This window comes from Pipra filicauda, unplaced genomic scaffold (assembly GCF_003945595.2).
Source record: "Pipra filicauda isolate LSUMZ 115617 unplaced genomic scaffold, ASM394559v2 scaffold184_size3518187_pilon, whole genome shotgun sequence".
Classification (NCBI taxonomy): domain Eukaryota; kingdom Metazoa; phylum Chordata; class Aves; order Passeriformes; family Pipridae; genus Pipra; species Pipra filicauda.
The window spans coordinates 504,834-531,008 of NW_024104292.1; the positions used below are offsets into that span (position 1 = coordinate 504,834).

Genomic DNA, 26,175 nt, shown 5'->3' on the forward strand with positions numbered 1-26,175 from the left:
AATGTATAGCTTGCAACATATATATAACTATGCTACCTATAGCTTGCAATACAGCATCTTCAGCAAAATACTTCACCATGGACCTCACCTTCATAAGAAATTCCTCAGATTTTGACGCCACCCAAGACCCCAAATTTAGGTATGGTCTTAATACACCTCTTATACTGGAAAACCCGGGAGCAAGAATGACCAACATAGAAGAATTTGGGGGGAATGTGTAGCTGTATGTAGGAATAAGAAACCCCAAAATGAAAAGTAATTATAAAGTCCACTTGTTGCTGATGGTCAGGAAGTCATAAATACAGAAGAGCTGCTGTTCAATAAAGCCAGGCAGTATAAGGAATAAAATGAAAATGCCTGTGAATATTCTGGAAAGGAAATCCACCTCTGCCCTGCTACAGGTACAGTGAAGCTCTCCTCTACGCAGGGAGGGAGAGGGGTCAGTGGAGAAAGGACTTTGTTTCCAACATACCATGGTATTTACATTCATAATTAAAATGCCCTCCTCTAACCTATTTAGCTCATCTTTCTCTGGATGCTCTGCCTTCCTTTGCCTCTAGGGCAGACTGGTCTATTTCATCTCTCAAAGACTCTCCCAAGGAACTTTATCTCCTAACATGCATCTACTGGGGATGCTCTGGCTGAGTCAGCGAAAAGAAAGAGGCGTTTCTGGGGTGCAGTTTTCAGAAACTGCCTTAGGCTTTTACCCTACAACGCAAGTAAAAAAGTGTGTGAAAGGTGCTTATTCCTGCCCATTGACTGGAAGCATTCAGTCTGTATACTAACCTCAGACTCAGGTGTCTGCCTGACTTCACTATGACTTTTGCAGTCATGAAGCAGACTTCAAATGCTATTCTTTCTCACTGAGAATAACATAGAGGAAGCTGTTATCACCATGCAGGAAAAAGACAGGATCCTGGGAAAGTCACTAAGCCCAGTCTGATGGTCATAGCGCAAGGAAACACAATTACAGACCCATCATTAAATGCTGCTACAACTCAAAATGGGATAACATTTGCCATAGCTCAGACATGGCCCTCATGGTATATTCTCTGGCTTATGGAACCAGCAATAGTTGCAGCACCTTGTAAATGCAAAGGTTTATTTCAGAAACCATTTTGCAGACATGGATTCACATCTTCTGAATTAACTGTTTTGTTAGTGACATTTGTTAGTGCTGGAAAGATTTGGCCCAGCTTCTTTGGGGCAATTACATAAAGATTTGCAGGGCAAAATGATCGTCTGAAAAGACATGCTGTATTAAACACATCCTCCATAGTTAAGAGAGGAACAGGATACTGTATTTCCTCACAGAGATTCAAATCCAGAACAGATTCTCTTTCTAAACCCAGCTGATTTTCAGCAAAAGAAAAGCCCTGCACAACTAGAGGAAACAAATGGGATAATAACAGAGAAGGATAAGGAGGAATGACATGGACATCACCCAGGCTGTGGGAATAGCTCCATTTCTTTTTCCTTTATTTTAATGTAAGGCATATTAGAACAGGAGAGGACACAAAACAAAGCTCTTCTGCAGGGCTGCCAGCATCCATGTCAGCTGGAAGTGCAGCCTCCAACCCACGCTCATGCTTGGGCTATCCTCGCAGAGAAACGCCAGCACAAGTCAGCTTGGGTGTGACATCCCTCGGCTCGGCCACGCTGCCAGCTCGCCCGCCTGCCTGGGGTGTCTCAGGGTAAGAAAGGGAGCTCCTTGTAGTCCTGTCAGCAGCCACAGACATGTGGTTGAATTAGTAAATATCAACAGGTTGTCTGAAAACAGCAGGAGTATGTGTGGGGGGGCTAAACACAAATAACCAGAGAAGCCGCAGACTATTCCAGCAGTTAAATATAGGCTTCTACATCCTGGCAGGGTGGAATTTTATGAGGCACATAAAGAAATGGGATGTATTTAAAAACAGCACAGATTTATTCTTTTCATTGATTCTGCATGGTGTCTTTTAAAATGCATGGATTAAATCAGAATTAAAAGCTGCCTGCATGATTGTCTTCTGCATGTAGCCACAAATGAAGCCCCCTCAGTAAGCAGTGGTATTTCCAGTTCAAGGCTTCATTTGCATTATACACGCTTTTTATTAATTAGTGAAGAGAAAGAAATCATTCAGGATAAAAGACATCAGGGCCACTGGGATCAGTGAAGAGGATTCATTGCACCAAGTGATCTGGATCACTGCTTAAGCAGGACACAGAGAAACAATATGGACTTAAGCAGGTCTAAGTTCATCCACCCAGGAAAAAATACAGCAAGCTACAGTAAAAGGGTGGGAAATACTATCCTGGGCTGTGACAACCCTCACATGCCTGACCGGATAACAAGCTATATGGGAAGATCCTGGGGTGCCAACAGCAAGTGTTAATGAGCTACACAAACAAGGAACATTGAGTCGCATCGCAGAGGTGTTATTACATCTGATTAGCCTCTGGTCCAGCTGGTACTGAAACAGTGTTCAGGTTGGCTTTCCACAATGAAAAAAGGGGTTTTGACAACGGTGAAATAAGTACAGGACTCCAGGCTCCATCTGTTAAATGTATTAAAGGACTGATAACACAGGGTTCCTTGCTGTATCTGACAAAGATATTGCAAAATCCCTGGTAACTAGAAAATACAGACTGAAAATAAGATGCAGATCTATGCCAGAGATGGCAATTAGTTAGTGGAACAAGTCTATAAAGGCCGTGATGAATTCTCCAGACAGAGAGTGTTATAATCACCAGGACTGAATGTTTCACAAACTGGAATTAATTCACGGCATTGTGCAAAAGACTAACTTAGATTAGTTCCAAGCCCATTTACCTAACAAGCTGTAACTTTCTGAACATGCACCTAAGGAAAGATTGCAAAGACACTATTAAGGAATAGCTGCACATCTAGGAAAGGAAAGGTTTTGTAAAGATTATTACACTTGGCCAACTTAAAGCATTCAGAAATTGTGAGTCAAGGCCCCAGTCATCAAGTAACTGGCCTAAAAATATTGGTATTTTAAAAGGAAAAATATTGGTTCATTTTTATTTGCCTTCTGGCTATTTTGTCTTTTGAGCTTCAAGGTTAAAGCTCTGCTCTGCAATTGTGATGTCCATAAAGTAGAAGTCACTAAATCTAATTTATATAAATGCTGAGATTACTGCAGCATCATATGACTTTGGAAGTTCTTCAGGAAAACACCCTTTAGAATAAATTTCAAGATTTCATCCTGATGATTATAAAGGCAATGTTTCCTTTAAAACCAGTCACAGCAAAAAAACCAATGCCAAGCCAAAAAAGGAAATTAAGCAGCACCTACGGTTATCCCATCTCCTTCGACAGTTCCCTGTCAGTGTTTGCCCATTTCCAGCCACATTTCCTTTGTCAAAGAAGGACTTGGGGGGACCCTATAGGTCTTTTCCATCCCTGGTATCTGTGAGTGCTTCTTCTGGATCAATGCAGCTCTATGCTTCTCTCCTCTCTTTCCTGGAAGGCAGAAGCCTTTCGCATGGTCCCTGTCCAGAAGATGTCAGAAAGGATGGGCTGAGGAACTGATACGATCAAGACAGAGGAATGGAGATACTGGGATACATGAGATTCCCACCTGACCATGGGCAAAGCTGTTTCCATTAGCTTCTTTCCCAGGCCCCCTTGATGAGCTGAAAACTGGAATTTCACACCTCACTTGCCCTATAAGGAAAAAACAACCCCCACCCCTTCAGTTAACCTTATGAAACCACGTAGTCCCCTACCTCGACATTTTCTATCAAGGTTTTCCATCCCAGCCAGGTGGCTGACAGGGAGTCTCCCCAGAGCACAGGTAATGGAGGAAGCAGTGAGCAAGGGCAGAGCCACAGGAAGGTCTGCGTTAGGGAGCAACCCAGCAGTACAACACAACCCCCATCCCTTCTCCAGCAAGCGCTCAGGGGCTGCCACCCAGCAAGTCCTCTAGTAGAGACTGATTTCCCTGGATGTCCCAAGGTTAACCTGTCTTTATCCTCTCCAAAGAGGAATATTTGGAGCAGAGATCACTTTGTGAAATTGCATTTTAACCATCCCAGACCTGGGCAAGCCCATCCTGTGATGGAGCCTGACATGCGCACAGGGATGAACTGGAGCACAGCTGCTGCAGATGGAGAAATGACAAGTGATGAATGGCAAACAGGGATTACAATTGCTTCCTAAAAGCTTATGTCAGCCAAATCTTCCTGGGTAACAGGACCACAGCGGGAATCCTGCAGACCATCGGGCCAATTATGAGCTGGGATAAGCACAGAAGAAACCAAACCAGTTCATACTGATTGCAAACAAGTCCAGGTAATGTCAGCAACGAATATTTCAGCGCACCCAAGCAACAGGGAAGGTTGACATCCCTGTGTCAAAAAATATAGAAAGAAGCCTAAGATGAGGATGAAGACCACCACTCTGCTGAGAACCAGAGGCTTGCTGTCTGATATCTGCACAGCCAGATTTCCCCCCAGTCACTAACACTGTGCAAAGCAAGGCCTCAAGATACAGTCTGCAAATGAGCAACTGTCCTGCTCGTGCCTCACGGGCAGCCAGCAGGAACACATATGCAGGAAACATCCCCCAAAAATCCAGGCACCATGTGAAAGGAGCCAAGACGGACCCGAAAATACCCACCTGCACATTAGGACCCGAACTGCCTTAAAGAAAGCATGTAAGAGACCATACACCTTAGAACAAACCTAACTTTGATGAAACAACCCCCACCATGCCAACCTCCTAACCTACATCTGTAAAAGCATGCTGGAGTAGCCAGTAGGAATAAATGCAGAACGAGAGGTATTAAGGCCTTTGCTGAGTTGCAAAAAAGATACCACTAAATATTGTTTTAATAAGTCTGCAAAACTCAGCAGCTCCCCTCTGCCACGCTGCCAGTCCTCTGCTGCACAGCATATCCTTGCTGCATAGCATATCCCCACTGGTGCCTCTGCACCTGACTGAAGGGATATTTCTCCACCATCATGCAAAGAAAACAGCACACAGGGGTAGCAGGCATCCTCTCTGCAGTGTGATTTGGGAGTTAAACTGTGCTGGCTTATCAAGAATGAGCAGTGACAACCATCATGAGCTAGTGAATTACTCCCCATAGCTGCTGGGGTGATCCTGCAGCACCTTGGCAAAGGCTGAGGACTGGCATGGAAGACAGCACTGAAATCAAAGGTTTTCTCAGCATTAACGTTGCTGATCAGGCACCGGGGAAAGGCTCTGGAAGTGGCCACAAAGGGTTTCCCACTTGACATCACAGCTGTTCCAAGTTAGCTGAAGCAGTGTATGTAGCACCTGGGTCTGCTCACTTATATGGACTCAGCAGAACAGACTCTGTGACTATTGAATCAGCATTTTCCAAGAGTGATAAAAATACCCAAATAAGTTCATTTTCAGCGGGGATGAATCTGCACAGTGGTGGAGATGTTTGTTGGTACCGCAAACGGCTGCAGGAAAGTATGGCCCCTGTTGCCCTCACATTTGTATAGCTCTTTCTTTGCATAAACAGACATTTTTGCTGAGGTCTTAAAAGTACTGTCTTGCTCTTAAAAAATTGCATAAACTCTGCACATGTTTGATTTGGGAATCAAAACACATGTGTAGCTGAAGGAAGACCAGTGATGCTCAGTGCAGGCACTCCACTTGTTACAGCCACCCTGCAACAGTCACCAAAGCCATGCTCTGAGTTCCTCTCTGTCTTGACACAAAGCCTGTCACTTCTGCAAACATGGAAAGGCAGAGCATTCCCTCCTGCATTTCATGCCTTACACATTTTGGAAAGGAAGAGCCAAGTCAGCTGCACCACTTTTTCTATGCGCCTGTGCTGTGGTAAATTTACTGCGTGCAACTTAAGGTGATGCCAACAAAATCTTTGGAGATTCTGGGGTCAGAAAGACCCAATGAGGCAGCTTGCAACATGAAAACTACTCACATTCACACCAAACAACTCCAGCTTTCCAAATCCAGCAAAGTAACTGTCCAGGAGGTCAAAGACACAGCGATGAGACAGAGAAACACTTGCATTCAGGTACTGCAAGGCAAAGGAGCCCTTAATGCACGGGCTCGCCTCTGAAGGCAGGACCTGCATTGCTTGCAGGGATCAGCACACAGCCAGCAAACGCTCTGGATTATTTTTAATGCGCTTGGAATAAACCCATGCTCACGGGGAGGCCTGGCATGAGGGGCCCAGTACTGTGAAAGCCCCACGTGAGCTCTGTGGGAAGATTTAAGTAGGGTGTAAGTGGCATATAAGCTTTATAGAGCCATCTGGGAGATGTAGGTGCCTCCACCAGCCAGCCCTGCCAGCCCGGCCATGGGATGTTATGTCCCCACCACAGGGTGTGATGTCCACACCACACGGTCTCCACCATGGCTTTGTTTACACAAAGCCCAAGACCCACACATGCTGGCTCCCCCAGCAAGGGCAGGACCAGTTGCCCCTGCAGACCCCCCCACGATGGGCATTACCTGCTGACCCCGTACTCTGGGGGAGGCTGGTAGCGGACCAGGGCCAGCTCTGCCCGGGCAGGCTGGGGGTTGGCATAGGCGGCCTTGAGGACGTCCTGTGTCGGCTGCTCGCCATAGAAGAGCCCGTGCTCCTGTGCCTTGCTGCCCGGAGCTGCTGCCTTGGCTTTGTAGGGGTACTCGGGCGGTGGGCCACGTGGGTCTGTGCCCTTGCCAGGTGGTGGGGCTGCCTTGAAGCCCTTCCCGCCTCCCGGGGCTGGAGGGTGCTGCTTAGCCCCATTCCTCTCCAGTGAGAGCTGCATGATCCTTTCGCTCAGCGAGCGGACGTGGCCCTGCTTCAGCTCCTTCAGTGCCTCATCCTTATGAGCCTGCCCGCTGTTGGCCCGGTTCACTGTCGGCCTCCCCTCTGTCCTGGACTTCTGGCTGGAGGAGCCATAAAAACCTGGGGTGGCAGTGGTGGCCGGCTGCGGGGGCTGGCCACGGAAAAATTGAGACTGAGCCTTGGCTTCCTCATAAGTGGGGAGCTCCTCGGTGCCGTGCGGGGGCTGCGGGGCCCGGGGCTGCTTCTCCATCGCAGCACCGTCCCCCTGGTGCTCCTGCCCCTGTGGTTCCTGCCGCCCTGATGGCTGGACCATTGGCAGGTCTTCGGGAGCAAGGTTTTCTGCGGAGGAGAGAGTGCTGGCAGTGCTGTTGGAGGGGCCAGTGCTGCCCGTCGCCTGGTGCTGTATGGCCAGCAGGTTCATGTTCTCGCTGGGGTTGCCATACCTCAGCCGCTCCTGGATCAGGCGCTGCAGGACGGTGCCGGCTGCCACCTCCTCTGCCCCTCGCATCTCCGTCTCTGGGACCCGGCGGAAGCTGGGTGGACGCAGGGTGCAGAGGGTCTCCTCGGCTGGGCAGGGAGAGAGAGGTTGCCATTAGCTCTGCTGCCCAGGAGTCCAATACCCCCACTCTTTCTTACCTGCTGCCTCCCATGGCTGTGACTCCGTCCCAGATGCACTTCAAGGCCAGTGCCCTGACAGCAGAGGGGGCATGGTTGGAAGCCACCAAAGGAGGCAGGGCCCTCCTCCCTGCTCATCCCCCCAGTCCTAGACCCTAATTCTGTTTGCAGTGAACCCTAAAAATATATTCCAGTCCCCTCCTTGCCCTCCCTTCCATAATATTCCATGCATCCCATATCCAGAGCTCTGAACTCCCTTCCAAGTCAACAAGGGACAGGCCATGTCATAGGGAAATTTGGTATTTTCTAAAATACACATGATAGGATAGGACAGGACAGCATAGGATAAGATAGTTCAATTGGAAGTGACCTACAATGATCATCTCATCCCACTGCCTGACAATTCAAGACTGACCAAAAGTTAAAGCATTTTATTAATGGCATTTTCCAAATCTCTCTTTAAACTCTGACAGGCTTGGGGCATCGACTGCCTCTCTTGGAAGCCTGTTCCAGTGGAACAGGAGATACCCAGAGATGCCTTGCATAGCTTAGAGAGGCAGCCTGTACGCCAATACTAAACAAGATGCTGTATTTTTGATGACCAAAGGCATACATGTACTGCATGCCATAATAAAATAAACCGTAAAATGTGTCACAGAAAAACTGTGAAATGGCACGGAAAATAAAAGGGTCCTAGCAGTCTAAATAAAGAATAATCTGTGCTTTGGCATCTTCCTCTAAAACTGCCATTTCCCTTCTGGCTGATAATGCTGTTTCTAAGGGAGTCAATACTAACTGTTGTAATTTTGCTGGGTCAGCACAAGGAAGACGTTATGATCGTAGATGTAACACCAGCATTTTCAAAAGAGCAGCTGCAAAACCCTAACACAAGCTACTGAAGTAATTCAGAGCCAATGGCACCATCTTTGCACTACATACACAGTGGAGCTTGCCTAGAGCTAAGCATCTAGAACCATTTGGACAACACTCTCAGGCACATGGTGTGATTCTTGCGTAGGGCCAGGAGTTGGACTCAATGATCCTGACGGGTCTTTTCCAACTCAGCATATCCTATGATTCTATGACATAGCCATGGCTGAGAGGTTTGAAATCCCTGCCTCCTGGAGCCCTCCTTCCACTCCCATCTCAAAAGTGCCATAAGGTATCTGCCCGAGCAATGTCTGAGCCCAGAGGGATGTTCCTGAAAGACTCCAGTTCAGACAAAAGTGAGAATAAACTCAGCTCCAGACAGAGTCCTCCAATGGCCCTAGGCATGAGGAGGTGCTGTTTCCAGTTCAGTTTTTTGAGATCATTCTTGGTAACTTTCTCTCTCCTGCTGTTTCCAATCCTCAGAGGAGTTCATCAGAAGGACTTACATTTGGGTTTTGGCATTTGAAAGTAGTTAAAAAACAAATTTTCTCTTGAGGTCAGGTATATTTCCCTGAGGTTTCACCAGTTACTGCACATGCTGTGGGATAAACGACATGCAACCCAGAGGCCAGAGGGAAAGAAAAGCCTTTGACTTGTAACAACGAGAATAGGTCATTGCCACTAACAATTCTGTGGCAAAGCCTTAAAGATGATTGTGGGGCTGAAGAAGGAGAGAAGATTCCCAGACTGCTTCATTCCATGCCTGTCCTACAAGATACACCTCTCCTGCTTTCCCTGAAACAACATTATCTGCCTGCCAGCCTGACTCACTGGGGTTGCAGCCCAGTCACCAGCTTTCAGAGGGTCTGTCAGCTCCTTGGAATGGTGTTTGAGCCAGGAAGATACACACATCTCCATCTACCTCTGTGCTCAACAGCCAAGTATCCATTTGCTTTATGTATCCCTGCAGTTACAGCAAACTCTTACTGCTTTATTCATGTTATGACAGCACACAGCAGCCTCACCACACTGGACATTTTTGCAGAAAGGCAATAATGTCTCCCTAACATACCAGAAAGCTTACAGTCTAGGTTGTTAGGCAATGCCTGAGACAAGCCTGAGGAAAGTGGATAAAGCCAACATCACGCGGTCAAGGCAGCTCTTTATAATACATCAGGATTTCCCCTCCTGTGTTAGTCATGTCAGCATCCTGGGAGATGGACTTTAATTGCCTCTGAGGTCCAAAGGGATCGACCACAGTGAGCTTTCAACAGGGTGCCTGCGGTCCTGCTCCATCAGCAAAAGAGCCGTGGACATTGGTCCAGCTGTGCAGTGAAGAGCAGCCATGCCCTGAAGGACCAGCGGAAATGCTGCACCTCCACAAGCACAGGTGACAAGTTATGATGGGTCATAACACTCTAGTCAAAGGTAACTCCTCTTTGACTCTACCAAGGATTAGAAGCTGGCCTTCAACTCCATAAATGTTATTTGTAAATGGTCTAAACTGCTCAATTTATGCTTTGGGAAGTAAATGCAGTGGGTTCATACAGAAGTGTGGCCACGCACTTACCAGCTTTTTCTTTGGCACTGATCACTTCAGCTGCTAGCGGAGAAACGTCATGCCTGCCAGCAAACAACTGGTGATCCTGGTAAAGAAAGCCAGCGTCTTCCAGTACCTGGACGGGGCTGGTAGGCTTGTAACAAACAGATGTGGAGCCTGTAAGAAAAACAAATGGGATGTCAGTAAAGAAACCACTTGAATGATAAAATATGAAGCCACGACTTATGACAGAAATCCAAAAAAATTTTCTTGAGCATGGCTAGGGGTGGCGAAACCCTTCTGAGGCCATTGAGCAAATCAAGTTTTCTGTCCTCACCTCCCAGATAACACATTAGCTCTGAGGAACAAGAGGCAAACACCAAGTCATCGGTGCTGTTTCATGCACCAAACCAGCCTAGTCTTCAAGGTACAAAGCAGGGCTTATATGAGCTAACAGTGATAAGTCACAAGCTCACAAATCAAGGCATGTCCCCAGAACATGAGGCCAAGAGAGCCAGCGTAAAACTGAAAGAGGGAGTGGGTAAAAAGAAGGAAAGGTGAGGACACAGTCACACATTCAATAGGGCTAAAGTCTGCGAAAGGCTTTACCACAAAATCTGCTCATGAGTAATAGTTCAGCAATACAGAAAATTGCTGAGACATAAAATACAACCAGTGCTATCAAGGGAGAGAGTTTATAAATCACTTTGTCCAGATGTTCTTAATAAGGTAAGCAGCGGATGTAGCTGGAGGGTCATGGGAATTCGTCTGGCAGACCAACTGCACAGGAGCTGCATGCCCCAGCTCCAGCATCCCACAGACATTGATGGCTGGACTGTGCTGGTTTTGGTTGGGATAGAGTTAACCTTCTTCTCAGTAGCTAGTGTGGGGCTGTGTTTTGGATTTGTGCTGGAAACAGTGTTGATAACAGAGGGATGTTTTAGTTACTGCTGAGCACTGCTTACATAGAGTCAAGGCCTTTTCTGCTCCTCACTCCACCCCACCAGCAAGGAGTCTGGGGGTGTACAAGGAGTTGGGAGGGGACGCAGCTGGGACAGCTGACCCCAGTTGATCACAGGGATATTCCAGACCATATGGCATCACAGTCAGCAATAAAAAGCTGTGGAAGAAGAAGGAAGGGGGGCACTTTCAGAGTGATGGTGTTTGTCTTTCCAAGTCAGTGTTATGCATCATGGAGCATTCCTGTCCCGGGGATGGCTTAACACCTGCCTGCCCAAGGAAAGACATGAATTAATTCCTTGTTTTGCTCTGCTTGTGCATGTGGCTTTTGCTTTACTTATTAAACTGCCTTTATCTCAACCCACAAGTTTTCTCACTTATACCCTTCCAATTCTCTCCCCCATCCCACCAGGGAGGAGCGAGCAAGTGGCTGCATGGGGCTTGGTTGCTACTGAGTCACTACAGTGCCCCAGCCCCTTCACAATCAGTGAGCAAGAACAAGCCCTCCTGGCAAGGAACAAGGCTCATCCTAAATCTGTTCTCAGGGCTACTCTCCAGTGTGCTTGTTTTAACAAGTTGATACAAAATGCATCACAGCAGTGTTAAGCCAGGAATGACATTGGCTTGACCTCATAATTTATGCCACAAATGACATTGGCACAACCCTACAATTCAAGAAAGACACAGACAGACCGGACAGGGTCCAAAGGAGAGCCACAAAGAGGGCTGTTGAACCTGTCTTATGAGGAGAGGCTGAAGGAGTTAGGTCCTTCCTCCCTAGAGGAGAAGCCTAGAGGGAAGCCCTCATCACAGTGTTCCCGTATTTAAAGGGGACTACAGATAGGACAGAGGCTCTCTCTTCACAAAAAGCCACATGGAGAAGACAAGGGGCAACAGGTACAAGTTGCACTATGAGATGTTTTATCTTGCCATAAGAATGAAATTCTTTACAGTGAAAATAATCATTCACTGAACAACCTCCCCAGGGATGTGGCAGACTCTCCATCACTGGAGGTTTTCCAGATGCGACTGGACATTGTCCTGGACAATCTCATCTAAGCTGTTCCCTTTCCTCAAAAGGTTAGACCAGATGATCTGCTGAGGTCCCTTTCAATCTGGGCCGTTTTATGATTCTATGATTTTTCACTTTCTACTTATTTTTTCTGAGCATTCCCTCGTTTTTGTAAAGAGAAAGTTCTTTGAGGTTCAAATCTCGCAGATGAGCATCTCCTGACCCCAAGAACCTGGCACAGCAGGGATACAGCAAAATCACTTTCCATTTACCCACTGATTGTCATAGGTTTAGATGAAGGGAATGGCCACTGATCTCTGGCATGGCCACTGCCACTGCCAAGGGACTTGCCTGAGCAGGAGGTGGAGTGCTCAAAGTGGCACCAGCAAAGCATCCATCTGTCCCAATGGGGCATCTGTCCACCCCTGTGGGGCAGGAAGCCCACAGACACGGAGACCTGCAGCACCCTACTCTTTAGGAAAAGCAATTGGTCATGAATGACCTGGATTTATTAATCCTGACTGCTTGCTTTGCGCTCAGCTAACTGCATGCTCACTGGCATATATGACGCAGGGAAGCTGCTTTGCTCCCCTCCTTACATACAGGTCATCGCTAACTCCATGCAACTGCATGGAGCAAGGCAGCAGGAGGGTCATGAGGGGGTAGGATCCAGCCTGTCTTTTCTACAAGCATGAAGACATTATTTTCTTCTGTGCCTAGAGGAGAGGAAATAGGCATTTCTGCGAAATGTTAATGAATTCATCACTTTACCATTCATATTATGCATGAATGTTTATGGCAGTTATCTATATTTAGAGAGCAAGAGGGAAAGACTGCTTGCTTGAATAGATCTAAGCCGAATATGTTTGTGAAAACAAGCATGGTAGACTGGTCTGGAAATTGCGCTGATGCTGACACAGACTCAAGAAAAATCTCAAGAACCCTAATTTCCAAAATTATTGGCCTATTCTGGTAGAGAATAGGATTAAAGACATCCTTCATTGCTTCTCCACATACAGTCCTGCACTGGAACTTGAAATCCTGGATGAAACAAGCGAGTTTTGAACCTGAGCCTGTTTTATGAATAAAAAATAGACTGAGGTGAAACAAAGAAAATCTGCACACCCAAGGAAGATGAGCAGCTTCAAGCATTACAGGCAACCTGAACAGCCTGCAGATACTGGCTTGGCCTCACCACTCACCGAACAGAATTCAAAAGAAATAAACTGTTAGTAAAACTGTATGCTCGCCTTCTGCATTTCAAGTCCGCAGGCACCCTTGAGTCATGGCTTCAAATTTTCCGAGATGGAGAACAAAGACATGCTTTTTCTATAATAAGAGCAGAAATTCTCACCTAAACTGGTCTAAACTGTCTTTGGCTGTCGTGGCAAAGCAATATTCTACCAAAATCAGGACAGGTAAATTCCAGCATTTGCCAAACTGATCAGTTTCTGATCTCTGTTATATCAGAATCAAAATCAAGTAGCTTGAACCCAGCCAAAAACTATCGCACTTTGCTGTACCCATGTTGTTTTATCATCATAAAATGATGTCATGATGTTTTATGATGTTAAAAATGATGTAACAATATTTTATGTTCATTCACAGTAGGTTTTAATAAAATGTCAGATGTAACTGGCAAAGAAATGCAGATTTTGTGTAACACAGAAAATAGTCGCCAAAAGATCAGTCCTTGGCACACAGCCACAATCCAGATCATGAGCAATAAGGTACCACTTGCAAGTTTAGTGAAGCCTCGTGAGCCATTTGGAGCACGGAAAAAACCTTTTTTCTTTCCCCCCTTGGTGTCACTGAAGCCTCCCAAATCCCAGCTCCCCTCTCTGAAGGGAAAGGCTTTGCTACACCCAGCTCTATACAGGATGCAAGGTGCCCGTCCCATGCTCAGGCACTTGTTCCTTCCCCAAACGTCCTCATTCCTTTACAATGCTCCCCAAAAGAGCAATTTTCATCCCTATAACTGATTCCTGGTGCCAGACCAGTGGTGTCCAGCAGTCATGAGTAAGCAGCCGGTTGAGGGCAACCTAGAATGAAGACCATCATCACTCCAAGGACATGTCCCTGGGGAATGGCTTTCTACCCATATCTAGTCCAAATATCCTAAGACACAAATCACAGCTGCTGCCCCGTGTTTTGTGACTGCCACTACCAAAAAGAACTGGCCTCATCATGTCTGTAGGTGCCTGCAGGCAGCTGCCAGCTGTGCTGTGCCCTCTTCCTCTCCCCTCCCAAAGCCAGCCCAGTGCCCCACAGCCCCAGCATGCCAGGACGCAATCCAGTCCATAGACATCACGTCTTCAACTGCCATATATCCAGTGTTCCTTATAGCTAGCTCTGTAAGACATGACCACATCTCTGGCCTAGTTCAGTCCTTTCTAAATTGGGTAGCTGCTCCAGGCCTTCACTTCTGCATCTCTACCAACTCTCCTACATCTAAGTGACTGCCTGACACCAATTCATTTGTTTTCTTTTCCTTTTTCTTTTAGATAAGCATGCATTACACTGTACAGAAGCAGACATATTATCCTGGAGGTTACTGCATAGCAGTAGAATTCATCTGAAGATTCAGAACTATTTAAATGAATCAGTCGCTCAGATTAACACCAGACAGTCAGCCAGGACCCAGAGACAGAGGAGCAACACTTAACCATTTCCCGTTTCTGATGTGGTTTCAGTCTGGTTTTGAAAAGGATCTAAAGCAAAACCTCATAGGAAGTTCACTGCTGTGACATTAGAGGAAAGCCATGTTTTTAAAGCAATAACAGCATCTCAAGAAACAGATTTATAAAACAGTCAGATAAGATGGTTTTCTTACAGCCAAACTGTACTACTACTCTCGTCTTCAGTAAAACACCAAAAGATGCCCATCGTGCAAAGACAGTTTGCTGCTATTTAGAGGCAACACCTCAAGGCAGAGCCCAGGTAATGAGTTTCTGCATTTTACCCCACTGCCCACCCAGGTACCATACTGTGGCTGCCTGTAGCACAGCCCATGCTGCCAGCACGTATGGCTCCTTCTCTGCCACATAAAGCCACCCAGCCAAACAAAACCAGAGTTGTGCTCCAAAAAATCCTCTTTCAAGCGGTTCAAAAAAGACTGAGGTATTTCAAACACCATCCAAAGCAATCATCTGAAATTAAAAAGTAAGGCAGCTTTGCACTTTCCTATAAACCCTGCCACAGTTTGTAAGGGAAGTCCAAAAATGACAGAACAAAAATTACATCGTTTCCAAGCCCACATCTGTCCTTCTGTCTCATAGCCAAGCCAAAAAAAGTATAACTACTTTATTCCACATTTAAAATATTTTCTATTCCCTGTTGCCACATAAAAATCTCAGGTCAACAAAGGAAGATAATTATTTCAGGAAAACAACAAAAGGACAGTCAAAGCATTGCAGGGTTCCAGAGGCTGCATGAAGGCTGTGCCATGAATTGCCAAGGATGGACCCATCAGTCCCTCCAGTGGGTCACAGGGACCTTGTCGAAGTTGGACACCCCATCCTGGCCCAGGAACCTTACTCCCAAGCATTGGCCCAGTCTTAAGAGCAGGGATTGCCATACCTCAGCCACACAGCCATGCCACTCTCCCAAGGCTAGGAGGAAGATCTGAGTTTCCTTTAGCATGGAAAAAAATTACTCATGTGTCCCACTTCTTGGTTTAGGTAAAAAAATTGGACTTCTAACAACATCACAAGGGATGTTCTTGGTACTTTCAGCAGCTCTCCTTCAGTAGTGCTGCGACTCCTTTGCATCCCCAGCTCCGATGAAGTGCAGAGACTCAGGCAGCCACTGGTGATTGTTTTGCATCAGCAGGTCCCCAGTCAATGCACAAGTTTTCTAGGTCAGTTCTGGGGCCGACGGTCGTTTCTGGGGTGGCTAATTCATTCTCACACCCCAAAATTCTTCTTGTGAACCTCACATCTGCTGCAGGGCTCCCAAGCCCTGAGAGGACTAAAAAGCATCACTAATATTATTTTCACAGGAGCAGAGCAACATCTTGCAGGATGGAACTCCAACACATATAATGTACACCAGATGTGAGTGAACAGCACCTCTCATTTCCCACATGAAAGCCGGGAGAAGCTGTAACCCTGTGCCTGGCAGGATTCACCAGACCAAGCTCCCCCTCCGCAGCTCACCAACCCGGGGAAAGAAATCTTCATCCCAGTATTGGCTCCAGGATCCACATTGTGCTATTCCCTTGCTCAAGAAGAGTTCCTGGAGTCTACCATCCTGGGTACTGTCATTTCACTCTCCAGAAAGTACATCATCCAAGAAAGCACTAGAAAGACTAATAAGAACAGGCAATGGAGGCAGCCAAGCCCCACCTCTCCCAAGGAATCGTGCTAACGCATCCAAATTTAACTGCCTACAAGGATGAACACTTTTCATGAAGCTTCAGCCTCACGTGCTTATTTTCATATGTGCTTCCCCTCAGCAAAAACCAAAGCAGACAAGAAAAAAGGCTACGAGAGAAGCAAAGCAACCTTGCAAGCAGCTCCCAAACCTGGCATGAGATCAGATAGATAAAGGAAAGCATGGAGCCAAGTCTGCCTGCCCGGGAGATCCTCTTGGATGCCCGCACTTCTCCGCCCTCCCAATGGAAAGCAGGTGCGTGGGCGTGTGGGGGCAAACAGTGCCTATCATTGCTCTTTCATCTCAGACGGTTACAGATTTTATAACGTCAGAACAACCCGCTGGATTTTCCCCCATCTCAGGCTCATCCCAGAGAGGCAGGATGCAGGCAGAGTATTAACATCACACTTCCAGGCACCAAACAGTTATCTGGGCATTAACCCGAAAGAGGAAGGGATGCATATTCCTTAGGCAGCCACGCTAGGCTTTGCACAAATATGTGCATTTTTAAGGTCTCTATGTATTATAAGCTACAAATTTGCCTTTGCAGCTGTAACATTGAGTCTACTATATGCAGCCAGCCTAAATTTATTCAAAGAATTGAATCAATAATTGAAACTTCTGCTTTGATCAAAGTTGCCAGTGGCACAATGACGACTCATGTCAGTGTTGCTGCTCTGAGATAAAAGGGTAAGTACTACAGAGAGTTGAAAGCAAGGGAAGAAACTGTCAGTAAAAGAGTGAAATACAAAGGCTGAAATGGAGCTCACAAGTGAGACAACGCTTCTGCTACAGCCGCACCACTTGTCAGCACAACGACTGTCTGCAGACATTTTCACTACACCATAAATTCTGATTTCCAAGCAATAAAAAAACCTCCAAGATAAAAATTCATCATGTAAATTCTTAGAGAAGAAATTTTTTCTTCCACTGGGGGGAAAAAAATCATCAATCAGCTAAAACATACAGAGAAGACACTTGCAGAGCAGGAGTTTAAGCTATGATTAACTTTGCTGTACTTACTGCCTTGAAAACCGATCATGCTACAGAAAAGCATTGGCATGATCCGTGTCACTTGGACATTTAAGCCCTTCCATTAATTAACCAGAAGTGAAATAGGACCTAGGACTGGGGATCATTCAGTCTAGTTCCTTGTTACTTCGAGCAACTACATTATAAAACTCCTTATTTGAATTGAATAAACAGCATCTCAAAGAAGAGGAATTTTTTTCAGCCCATTTAGAGGAGGTTTCAGGATCTCTCTTCCTCAGACACACACAAATATTCCTCTTGCTTCCCACTTGCAGTCACTGACATTGCTCTTTATCCATCTATTTTTTTTGCCAGTGGTGTCCTTTAGGTTAAATAGCTTTCTCCCTGAGTCATTCCCACAAACTTGCAGTGTACAAAGGAGCCTGGGATAAGGACAGAACAAAAATAGTACAAAGACTGTACAGTACTCTCTAACTGAAAAGGCAGACATTGAACTCTATAGTATGGATCTTCAGATTTCTAGAGTTTTTCCATTTTTTTTAACACAAGCAACAAACCATCAGCTAAGGATCCACATTCATCTGATCCGTGTGAAGAATTGCTTGTGATAACCCTACACTGAGTGGAGTCTCTACACTATCCTTAAGTGTCAAAACTTAAGGCAAAAAGAAATTATACCTTCTTCCCACCCAATACACATTACGAGTCTTCCCTTAATAAATCATTACATGCAATGTGTACACAGCAACTTTTAAAATGCAGAAATTTAATAAAGGTGTTATACGTAGAAATACTAACAAGATAATTGCCTTTAGTTCTTGCTCCCAGGTGGCTCAGCTCAGATTTAGAATAGGGAAAATCACAGTAACAGCCAATGACGTGAAGTCATCATCTCAAAAATGGCCCCAAAACAGTGGACATTGCAGGCAGGGGGGACACATCCCAGGTGACAGGACATGTCACTGGCAGGGACTCTCTGTCCATCCCAGGTAGCCATCACGGGGAGGAATATCCCCTGAGAAGTGCCTCCCTGCTTCTGAGGGACGCAGCAGTCCAGACCAGGTTCTAGGGGAAACCTGGATGCCTCCTGCCCTCCATGCAGTTTGGGGGACCCACATGTCATACCCTAGCCCAGCAGAGACTTAATTGAAATATCTGCTCACAACATACCAAATAAAGTGGGAGAACAGAGGCATAACAGTTTTTTAATTACTTCAGTTACTTCAGGTCTTAAATAGAGACTGAATTGCAGTAAAAGCATTTTAATTCATTAAATCATTCATTAAATGAAATTAACAACGGCATTATTTTCCAGCCTGAGACTTGATCACTGGAGTTACCATTGTGCTAGCCAAATTGGTCAGAGCAGATGAATCCCAAGTATTGCTCAATTATTTAATCCCACGCTGCGTTTTCCTGAGATGTGGCATCCCCCTGTAGAACACCACCCTCCTCAGCAGGTGCTGCCTTGACCCATGCTGGCCATTCCTGCCTGGCTCGCACAAGAATGACACACTACAACTCCAAGATGTGGCACAGACACTCGTCCAGAAAGGCACAGTCACACACCGTGGTGGGACGTATCCAAGCTAGACAAGGCCACCGAGAGCCAGAAAATGCTGCAGGACCTTCTGCCACTCACGGGATACACCTTACTGTGTGGCAAAATTCTGTTCTCACATGTGCTGATCCAAATCCGGAGGACCTTCACCAGCTTCTACAGATTTACTCCAAATTTACACTTGCAGAAGCATCTTGCCTACTGAAAAAGTCACTAGAAGGACAAAAAAAGAAAATATGTAACATTTTAATAGAAAAATTGCCCTAAGATTTTTTTTTTTAATAGAGGTTATGTTGTTCTTGTTACTATTACTTTTGTTTTCTATCTACTTCCATCTATTTCTACTTCTGCCCTGAGTGAAAGGCAGGCTGCTCCATTTAAAAATTCAGGACACAAATGGGAACCAGATTACATCTATCTCAAAGCTGCCAAAAAGCAATTGCTGTATGAAACCGAAAATCCTCCTGGGATTTTTCTCAAATCCGCAAAATATTCCTGAGCACTAAAGTTTCCACTGGGACTATTACATTAGCAGATATTCTGTGTGTGAAAACCCAAGTATGCAGCCGTTCTTCTAATGGTTTCCAGGACAAGGAAGCTGTGCAAGGCACACACTTTCACCTTAGTACGAAATATCATTTATACCAGATCTAGCCTTTAAAGTGAGTTATACACCTATCAGTGAGAAAAGAAGGTACTATGGACTCAGGCTTTCGTTTCCTGAGGAAAGCTGCAATGGTCAGTAGTAACATCCCTGCATAATCCTGAAATTCTGCATGCATACAAAGTGCAGTTTTGCCTGAATCCCCTGGGGTTGCTGCTGGGACCCCTACAAACCCTCTTCAGTGTCTCCTCACTGGAAAAACGCAAAGCTTTAGCTCTCTGCTGGTGTTTCCTCACAAAGCAGCTCTTGCACGGAGCACCAGAGCTGTATCTGTGCACCCAACCCTCAATCCAGGATGCAAATGTGCAGAGGGTTTGGTCCAGATCGCTGGGGGGGCGGGGGCAGGACTCAGGAACTGCCCCCATGCTTGTCCACAAGGTCACAGGTGGAAATAAAAAGTAAATGAGAGCAACCACCAATCCTGCAGATATTCGGGCTTTGGAGAAACAACACTTGCCACTTTGGGTTGAAGCTGCCCTCCTCCAGCAGCTGATCGCTTTCCAAAAGAAGTAGGAAAACAAAGTTCCCCATGCCAAATGCTGGCAGACATCAGGACTGAGGAGGATGGACATGCAGGTGATGGGGGGGAGGGTCCCACTGGCCCCACACAGCCTTGGGAAACTGGGAGGCCTAGCCCCAGCAACGCTGTGGGGCACATATCTCCCTATTTAACAACCTAAAACCAGCTTCCCCGAATTCACCCCCTCACACCGCTGTTCCAGTCAGGGCTGAAGATGAGGAAGGCTGGGCAGGACATGGGGTGGCAGGGCCACAGCTCTTGCCCACCCAATATTCCCTGCCCTCACCACTCCAACATTTCTCAATAAGGTATTTACAGGACCCTTTAAAGAGCTTTTCTAGCCATTAGCAATATATATGCAAAAATCTATATTATATATAAACATGTATAAAAATAGAAATAAACATAAATATATATAGTGGTCTATTTTTTATTTATATATATGTAGCCATATATGACTACATATATAAATATATAAAATACATAAATATATATCCACATATATTTTATATATTTTTAATATATATATAACTTTGTATCTCCATGTACACCTGTGAGCAGGAATGGTGCTGCCAGCTAGCTGTACCCTGGAAAAATCATGGGACTCATGTTTACAGCCACCCTTCTCTCAGGAAGCTTTTAGGCTTATTTTTATACATAAAAAGACAAAACCTGAGCTCGGTGGATGCTTGAGAAGGGTCTTGCAGACCCCCAGCCACTAGGTCCCGGTCTCAGGCAGCAGCTGCCCACGGCTCTTGGGATGCTCACACAGCACCAGGAAAGAGAAAAATAACCCCTCTTTCCATCCAAAGAGGAAAAAGCCCAAGCAGTGACCTTCCTGTACTTAAAACTATGAATCACAAAACTTGGCAGAAAGATTCGGGCTAAATTCACGTGGGTTTTTTTTCTTTCAATGCTGCTTTTTTTTTTTAGCCGAAGTTTAGCTTTGCTCGCTGCATGGGTAGGAAGGTTAAGTATAAAAAAGTTCCCTCGCACCATCCCCCTACAACAACGTGAGAAAACGCTCCTCCGGCGTGGAAGGCCCCTCCTGCGTGTCTCCTGTGGCCGGCGCTGCCGCCCCACGCTCCCGCGGACCCAGCAGGACGGGACGGTGCCGGTCTCCTCGGTGGGTGCTCCCGGCTGGGACAGGCGGTGACAGCCCGGCGCTGGGGACCCACGGAGACGGCGCGATCGCTCCTGCAGGAACGGCAGCAGCCGCTCCGGGTGCCGCTGGAAACATTCCCCGCGGTCCCGGCCGGCGCTTCGCTCTTCCCGGGAGCGCCGGGCCGGCGGAGCCTCGGCGCGTTCAGGATATCCTGCGGACACCCCACTCTGACGAGGGCTGCTCGCCCCGCGCCGCTCTGCCTTCTCGGAGCGGGGAAAATTCACGGGAGTGCCCAGGGAGGACTCCGGGAGCGGAGGAGCAGGAGCGGCTGCGGCCGCCGGGCTGGAGGCTCGGCCCTAACAGTGCGGCGGGGCGGGGAACGACGGGCTCGGCCCCGCTCCCGCACCGCCTGGGGTTTCCACGCATCCCGGGGGCAGCGAGGTGCGCTGGGTCCAGAAGCCGACTGAGGGCTGCCCAGGCCTTCCCGCATCCTCCCGGGGAGCGGCGGGGCAGGGCACCGCGCACGGGCGGGTATGAGAAGGGACATCTCGCACTGGCACTCCCGCACCGCCGGCGTGCTCCCCGGCACACACGTGGACGCGGGCACACGCACCCCCCACGCACCCAAGTCCGCACGGACACCCATGTGTGCGAGCATGCACGCGCGGACACGTACTTGTGCGCTGACACACGGACACGTACATGGACAGACACACGGACACCACCGCCCTTCCCCGGCGTTACCTCCGGCTCCGCGCCCCGCCGCCCCCGGCAGCACCGCGGCCATCCGCGCCGCTCCCCGCCGCCCCCGGGCGCGCTCCGCCGGCCGCCGCGGGCCGGGCCGGGGCGGGGACAGGCGGGGGCGGGCACAGCCGAAGGGGCGGGCTCGGGGGCGGCCTCGGGGGCGGCCTGGGCACTCCCGGGGCGGGGCGGGGCGGCTGCTCACACTCGTCCGGGCAGTGACCACTCTTGCCGGCTCTCCGGGACGGGCAGTGGGGCAGGCGCGCTTGCAGAGAGCTCCGGTCCTCAGGCTGGGCCAAGAGCTCTCTGCTGGAGCCTCGCAGCCCCAGACGAGCCACTGAAGACACCTGAGTGCGCCCGGGGTGAGCTTGTGTGGCAGCACGGCCGCCCCGCCTTATGCCTGGTGATGCTCGAGACCTAAATCCCGTCCTCGGTACCACCACAGGCTCCCTGGTCCCTCGCGGGGCAGTTGATGGGGGTTACCCCAGGCAAGTGAATCAACCCTGGGCATCCTCCTCGTCTCCCAGGACTTCAGTTGCTCCCTGTGCCTGGAGGAGTGACTGGGCTGTATATCACTGGGGCAGTACCCCCTTCCTAAACCAACCCTGCATTCCTGGGCACAGTCCTTTCCCCTGCTGCCCACTTGCTCCATCACACATGTTCACATGAGCGGCGGGTGCACATCTCCTTCAGTGTCAAAGGATTTACAGCTGATGCCAAACACAAGCACTCCGATAATGGGGACACAGGACATTTGACAGCTCAAGGTGTCTTTGTGGTTTGGCATACCAGCTCCACAGGATAAGTGTTCATTAGGGCTGGAGCAAGCCACTGCTCTGCCTCCTCAGACCACTCCAGCCTTACTGCCAAGGGTCTGATGCGGGGAACATGGAGGGAGAGCTCTTTGGGTGTTGGCACTACACTTTGTTCCCACCCCTGCAGCCGTGTGGGCACAGACTGGGTTGGGCACTCCCGCCACACCCTTTTCCCAGCACTGTCTCACAGGGTAGGCATCTTTTTGGACAGGACGCTCCTTGCGTTTCCCCATCTCAGTGCGTCAACTTCCTTCAGCCCAGCAAGATGCCCAGTGATCCCAGAATTATCCATTCAATTTGTACTTCTTTCTCCCAAGGACTGATGGTGGCTTCTGCCCCCTAAATATTGTGCCAAAGGGATAAAAGCAGGTAGAAAGAAATGCAGCAACAGGCTGAAGAAGAACACATGAAGTACCGCTACAGCCCTGCAAATAGGCACAGCAGGACAGGAGCTGGCCCAACGCCGTAACCACAGGGCTGGATAGATGCAGAGAGGACTCCCAGCAGCTCCAGGCACTGGGAGAGTGCTATGAATCACAACAATCTGAGGCATTGCTTTTTTGAATCGCAAAACCCAGCTTTGCTCAGAGTTTGCCTTTTGCTTAGGTGCAAGACGTGGGAAAGCTACAGTATATGGGAAACAGGTAACGGAGGAAAAAACATTGATGATGAAATCAGGTTCCTCAGTACCCACATCAGTGCATCTCCATGGAAGCAGTTCCCCCAGAACAATGTTTCAGGTGTGAGCTGAGCACCCTAAGATGTGCCCCTCCCTCCATGCTGGCACGCCAAAGTGAGGTGCTGATCTGGTGCTGTCCCTGTGGGTGTCTCTGAAACTGAGGCATCTATTATCTGTCTCCCTGAGGTCACCTACTACAGGCTGGGGTTACACTTAAGCAGGGGACCAGTGAATTGCAAATATGCTGCTGTTTGCAGGGAGGGGGTAAGGGGAACCATTGCATCCTTGACCTATTCAGGGGAAAAACTACAGACTAGTAGTGCTTAGGGTACCAGACTTGGATGAGAGAGGGATGTTCTGTTTCCCTTGTCACCTGCAGATGCCCTGCATATTTGAGAGTAAGTTAAGCCCAAATTCAGGTTTTTGAATGCCTAAATTCTCTGCAAAAACCTAATGATAATTAGACATCTCCTCTGTCTCCTGGAGGAATTTGCCTTGGATTTTTTAGATTGTATAGCTGACCTCTCCTAAATTCCCAAGAGATACATGTTGCTTAGAGACACAGGTGAACCATGAACCAGCTCAGCTTTTACTGAAAGTGAAATTTTGCCCTTGGCTTGTCAGGTGCCTGTTCACAGCGGTGGATGAAATGGGATGACACAGCTGCTGTCTGAGCCCCGTTCAAAGTAGCAATTCAAGCACTACTTTTTGTCATGTTCCAACTTTATCATTAGACTGGGCAAAATGGGACACATTATTTTGGTTATTCTGCTTCCCAGTCTCTGTCATGGGGGACTGGGGACAATCTGGCTGTACTGCCTTTGGCCAAGTAGATCCAGCCTGTTCAAGGGCTTATTTTGTTTCTCATACTGGCCTCAGAGTCTGTACTCCCCTTTCACCTGCTACTGCATGGTGATCAGAGGTGATTTCAATGCTAGAGAAACAAAAATATCAAGAAGAAGGATTATCTGCTGTCTTGTCTTTCAGTAGCATTGCAAGGTCCTGGTGAGCCATGCTGTTACATTTCCAAGGAAAAGATCATTTTTTTTCCTGCTGAAGAACAAGCGTAATTTCAATTTTCTCCCACATTATTCATTTCCTGGTGTGTATTTCCACATGATTTTCAAAATCCTTTTTCCTGCTCAACTCCATTTTGATTTGATAAACTCGTAAGTGGCCACAAAGGACAACAGGCTGGAGAGGGAGTTCTCTAATCTCTTGTGATTTGATACATCTGATAACATCTGGAGAGCTGTGTCAGCCTAGGAGGCCAAGGCAACCACCACTCATGCTTCTCTCCTTTGCAGCTCCATTATTTTAATATATTTTTGTATTAATTTATTAATTTGCTTATTTATTTATATATTAAAATATATTGTTTCCCCAATTTGGGAATAGCTCCACTATTTTGATATTTCCTCATCTGTTTGTTTGTTTGATGTGGTTCTTCTAATAAATTTGGGAAAGGAAAGAAATTAAATCTTCCACCCTTTTTGATTCTAACCTGCTCAGCCAGTGCCAGGTGCCACCACAAATCCAGTTGTCAGGTCAGCAGAGTGGAGCTGACAGTACCATCTCTTTTCACTGCCTCCTCCCTGCTTCTCCCTAGTAGCTATGGATCCGGGAGACACACATCATCCATGCATCCCATGTCTGTTATATTCTGCCTTGGAAAATAAACTCCTCTCATGGATTTCCCAAGCATTTCAGTGAGCTGAATGGGAAGGGAGAAGCATTTCCAGGTGCCACTATAGCTCTGCCATTAGCAGCCCCCTGGATCACTCAGCATCCCTACACCAACCCAAACACCTGCTGACTGGGGATCTCTCAGTAGTTGCTACTGACAGACTCGGGGCCGGATCCCTGAGGCCCTGCAGAAGGGATGTGCCCATCCCAAACCACGAGTGCATTCGGGTATTGATGCTTGTTACATTTGCAGCCAACCATGCATGTAATCCCACAGATTCCTAATGCTGCAAGCAAACAAATAATTGTCCTGCTCTGCCTGACACTGCGGCAACCCCAAATGCCTGCACACAATTCCACTTCTTGCTGTCACTGCTGCTTTTAACGATGGCTGATGGCCCCGTTAACACCGCTGCTGGGAGGGCACAAATAACTGCCCTGTGATGTTGAGACCACAGCAAGAGCTGAATCAAGAAATACACTGCACAGAAACTTTTACCCAGGTAAATTTAGTAAATAAAAGGCACAAAGCTTTGACAAGAAAGATGCCCTTACCCTTATCTCACGTGGAAAATACCCTATCTCTTCTTAGTAGTCATAGGCTTCACCTGCCCCTCAGAGACGCATCTCCCACCCTCACCATCCCTGAAGCATCTCTAACTACTGAGCAGAGGCAGATCTTCTTGCAGCACTGGAGCAGCATTTTCTAAACCACATCTGCAGAAGGTTTTTAAGTAATTTGAAACCTGGAAGCCAGTGAACTTGGTTTGGGGAGCCCCAAAGAAACACATCCTAGTAAATTATTAGCCACTGTTAAGATTTCTACAATAACAACAACTATGTATATTTATCAGATCTCCTCTGATACACGTTTCACAGGTAGCATTGTATTTGAAGGCAGCAGAAATATATTCACATCTGTTTTTCCAGTTCTGCCAAAGAGCTTTCATTTTTCTCTAATAACTTGACCTCTTTGGTTTCCTGGCAGAAGACAGCTAAGCAGAGCACTCGCTCTCTGGATTCTCTCCAATATGGGATGAGGTCAGGACAACAAAGAAAAAGAAACAGCTGGATGGCTACAAAGCAGTGGGAACAAACAGGGCGGGACCAGGGCTTTCTCTTTCCTTCCCTTTTTATTTATCCAATGGGATTTCATTTCTGGGTGTATTTATTCCCCAGGCACACAGTATCACCAAAGCAGTGTTTCCTGCAAGCTGCTATTGTGGGGAGCCTCCTCCAGCAGGCTCACCGTGCTGAGGGT

General features: G+C 47.5%; 1 protein-coding gene across 3 annotated transcripts in view; it reads right to left on the minus strand.

Moving 5' to 3' along the window:
• Positions 1 to 26,175, minus strand: part of AMOTL1 (angiomotin like 1) — a 68,199-nt gene that overhangs the window by 36,378 nt on the left and 5,646 nt on the right. Inside the window, exons 1-3 of one of the 3 annotated variants that reach the window (XM_039380052.1) lie at positions 21,738 to 21,772; positions 9,835 to 9,981; positions 6,461 to 7,346 (exon numbers count right to left, since the gene is read on the minus strand). In XM_039380052.1, the coding sequence (XP_039235986.1) occupies positions 6,461 to 7,287 (827 nt within the window). In that variant the 5' untranslated portion in view covers positions 7,288 to 7,346; positions 9,835 to 9,981; positions 21,738 to 21,772. Of the gene's footprint in view, positions 1 to 6,460; positions 7,347 to 9,834; positions 9,982 to 21,695; positions 21,714 to 21,737; positions 21,773 to 26,175 lie in introns of those variants that run through there. The other 2 variants (XM_039380051.1, XM_027735606.2) reach the window with 2 other exon arrangements.